Raw genomic sequence first — 3,267 nt, 5'->3', positions numbered from 1 at the left:
GACTTGGACTCTGGGCAGGATCGGTATACCGTCTGTCTCTTTGGACAAGACTTGGACTCTGGGCAGGATCGGTATACCGTCTGTCTCTTTGGACAGGACTTGGACTCGGGGCAGGATTGTACCTGTTGGTCTTTATTTGGGACTGACTATGTGAGGCCTGACCTGAATGTTGCTCATCTCGACTTAAGACTTGAATCTGGGTGACCTGGCATTGATGTGTATGAAGTTTTAGGTCAGAAACTAAGTGCTGGTCGTGTTGTGAGTCTCTGTCGTCGGGTCGGGGACGTTGGACGTTGCCTGTGTCCTCGTCTTGTCTCTAGACTTTCTAACCAGATCTTGACATCGTCTGGATTTTAACCTCATTGACTTGTTGAACTGCTGTACCTCGTCTTGGACTCACTCCCTGTATTTACAGCCATGTTGGACTAGACCGCCGTAACCACGATGCAGCTCATGTTGGCCAAGCATTTCACTCGAGATGAGATCAGGATTCTGGTCTTGCGGTGTGGAAATCCAGTTTTAGGGCCGGAGATTCACATGCTACTCTTGGTTTGGTTTGTCGGTCTACCTTGGACTTACTGATAACTTTATGCTTGTTGGACCTGGAAGCTACCTTCCTTTAGCGTTGTCTTTGTCTTCACATGTCTTGTTCTCCACCATGGACTTGCCAACCATAACTGTGGACTCATTGAACCAAACCTGAGGTCTAAATGGTTTGACTCTGGATGAGTCACTCTTGGTGTTGCACCTGTTGGACCTACACCTTCCGGTTAGGACTGTAATTTATCGGACCTTATCTTGAGCTAACCTCAGTTTCAGACAGAGTTGGGTGTTGCTGGTCTTGACTAAGGAAGTCTTGATATTGGACTCGCTCTTGTTGTGGCCTTGATTGCTCCAGATGTTGGCTGTGATGCAGAAGTTGCCAATCTTTAGTGGATTATGGACGTAAACTGTTGTYGGACCYTCTGGTTAGTCTTGCGTTGAGGTTTCACCTGCTCCTCRTGTTTCAYATGACCRTGTTTGGACTTAACTAGCCAGAATCGAGACCAAGTTCAAGACTTTGACCSTCTTGGTGTAAGATTTGACTCTCAGTCAGTGTTGGACCCTCAAATTGGGATTYGACGACTTTTCAGATCTCCTACCTCCCTTTTGTGTCGTTGGACTGGACTTGATCCTAGACTTTGACTGAGCCTTTCTGACTTGATGTTTAATGACGACGTGAAACGACCCCCCGTGACATAAAACTAACCCCGATCCCGGATTAATCAGGATATTAAGTGACGCTGCTTGATGATCAAACCCGGTCCAAGTCATTATACGAAGACAAAACTATTTAAAACACGCAGCGGATGAGCTGCGTCCAGCTGCAGGCGTGAGGTTTTGGAGTGAAGCGCTCCATGAGCCCCAGTGCAGTGCCGTAACTGTGGAGATGTTTCTCTGGCTGTTTGCAGCAGTGTCAGGGCTCTCGGAGGTAATCTGCTCTGTGTTTGTCTTGTAGATGTTTTCCCCTCCTGTTAGCAGTGGAAAGAACGGACCCACCTCCCTGGGGAGCGGACATTTCTCCGGCTCAAGTACGTCACCGTCTCCTTCTACTTCCTCCTCATCCTGTCTTTTTTTTCCCTCAGTCCCTCCTTCTCTCCCTACACCTGCTCGCTGGTGGCTGTTTGAATATTCCTGCAGTGTTTGGGTTTTCTTCTGGAGCGTCTTGTTCCCTGAGAAATCAGCTGCTAGGTTGACATGTCTCTCTGTTTTGACTTTCGTGTTGTTTTTCAGTGACATTTCCGAGGCTGACCAAAACCCCGCGGTGTTTATATTGTCTTTTATTTTCGCTCCTGATGGAGACTTCCTGTTTTTCTGATTTTGCTGCTCTTATCCTTTCCTGCCGGCGCGCGTTGCTGAGATCGGTGCACAACCCTGGTGATTACATGCATTGTTTGGGATTTTATATCGCGGCTCATTCACTCATTTTATTCTTCTGATGGTTGTTGGTGCTGCTGGTTTTTGTTAAGCTCTTGTTGTGAATCTTTGTGCTGCTGCTGATGGTTTTAAGGTCTGAAGCTGGAAAATGAGACRGAAGAAGCCATGAAACGCAGTTCGGTTGGTTTGTTGTTGGTCCGACTGTGTCGAGGAGCCGATGGCGTTAAGGAAACTGAACTTTTGGGATTATTTTCATGTAATTTGAAGATAAACTGATTTATAAAATCCACACCATGTCAACTTCCTGTTACCATCTATGGACTCTATTTGTGTTACGGCATCCAGTCGGCTTTTAGGCTAACCTCACACATCAGGCGATGGGTTGACTGCGGCCATGTTGACTGTAAAAGTGCTGTAAACGGAGCGGTGCTGGACGACGTCAGCGGGAAGCTTTGGGGTCGTACACCTGTATGAACAGATTGCTGTGTGAACAGGTTCCTTTATGAACAGGTTCCTGTGTGAACCTGTTCTTTTATGAACAGGTTCCTGGGTGAACAGGTTCCTTTATGAACAGGTTCCTGTGTGAACAAGTTCTTGTATGAACAGATTCCTGTATGAACAGATTCCTGTATGAACAGATTCCTGTGTGAACAGGTTCCTGGGTGAACAGGTTCCTGGGTGAACAGGTTCTTGTGTGAACAGGTTCTTGTATGAACAGGTTCCTTTCTGAGCAGGTTCTTGTATGAACAGGTTCCTTTATGAACAGGTTCTTGTATGAACAGGTTCTTGTATGAACAGATTCCTATATGAACAGATTCCTGCATGAACAGATTCCTACGTGAACAGGTTCTTGTATGAACAGATTCCTGTGTGAACAAGTTCTTGTATGAACAGATTCCTGTGTGAACAAGTTCCTGGATGACAGGTTCCTGTGTGAACAGTTTACGATTAGTAGCAGGAAACAATCAGTTCATCATCAAGATCTGCAGTGGGAATCCTGATAAATGGGATCCATTAGCTATGGTAGTTAGTATTGGCTAAGGTAGTTAGCATTAGCTAAGGTAGTTAGCATTGGCTAAGGGAGTTAGCATTAGCTAAGGTAGTTAGCATTGGCTAAGGGAGTTAGCGTTAGCTAAGGGTGTTAGCTGTGTTTGACGTTCGTTTTGCCTGTTACTGAACATAAATAGCTTTCCAGATGAACACAGCCCGTATCATTACCCCGCCACCACCGAGCTTTACAGAGGGCATGAAATATTTGTCATTTTTACTGCAACATGTTGGCATTAAATCTAAAACCTGAAATATTCTGTCGCGACCACAGCGTTAAACGCATCAAATGAGACTCCAGTG

At 45.9% G+C, this 3,267-nt stretch overlaps 1 protein-coding gene across 1 annotated transcript in view; it reads left to right on the top strand.

Annotated features, from left to right (window-relative positions):
• The first annotated feature begins 6 nt into the window (after positions 1-6).
• The window catches only part of tcf4 (transcription factor 4), a 165,494-nt gene continuing 162,233 nt past the window's right edge, over positions 7-3,267 (top strand). The window contains exon 1 of the mRNA XM_008402569.2: positions 7-1,571. Within this exon, the coding sequence (XP_008400791.1) occupies positions 1,499-1,571 (73 nt within the window). The 5' untranslated portion in view covers positions 7-1,498. The remainder of the gene's footprint in view (positions 1,572-3,267) is intronic.

The sequence above is a fragment of the Poecilia reticulata genome, unplaced genomic scaffold (assembly GCF_000633615.1).
Source record: "Poecilia reticulata strain Guanapo unplaced genomic scaffold, Guppy_female_1.0+MT scaffold_239, whole genome shotgun sequence".
Lineage (NCBI taxonomy): Eukaryota > Metazoa > Chordata > Actinopteri > Cyprinodontiformes > Poeciliidae > Poecilia > Poecilia reticulata.
Note: the sequence above shows the minus strand (reverse complement) of the source record. Positions and strands in the feature narration are given on the sequence as shown.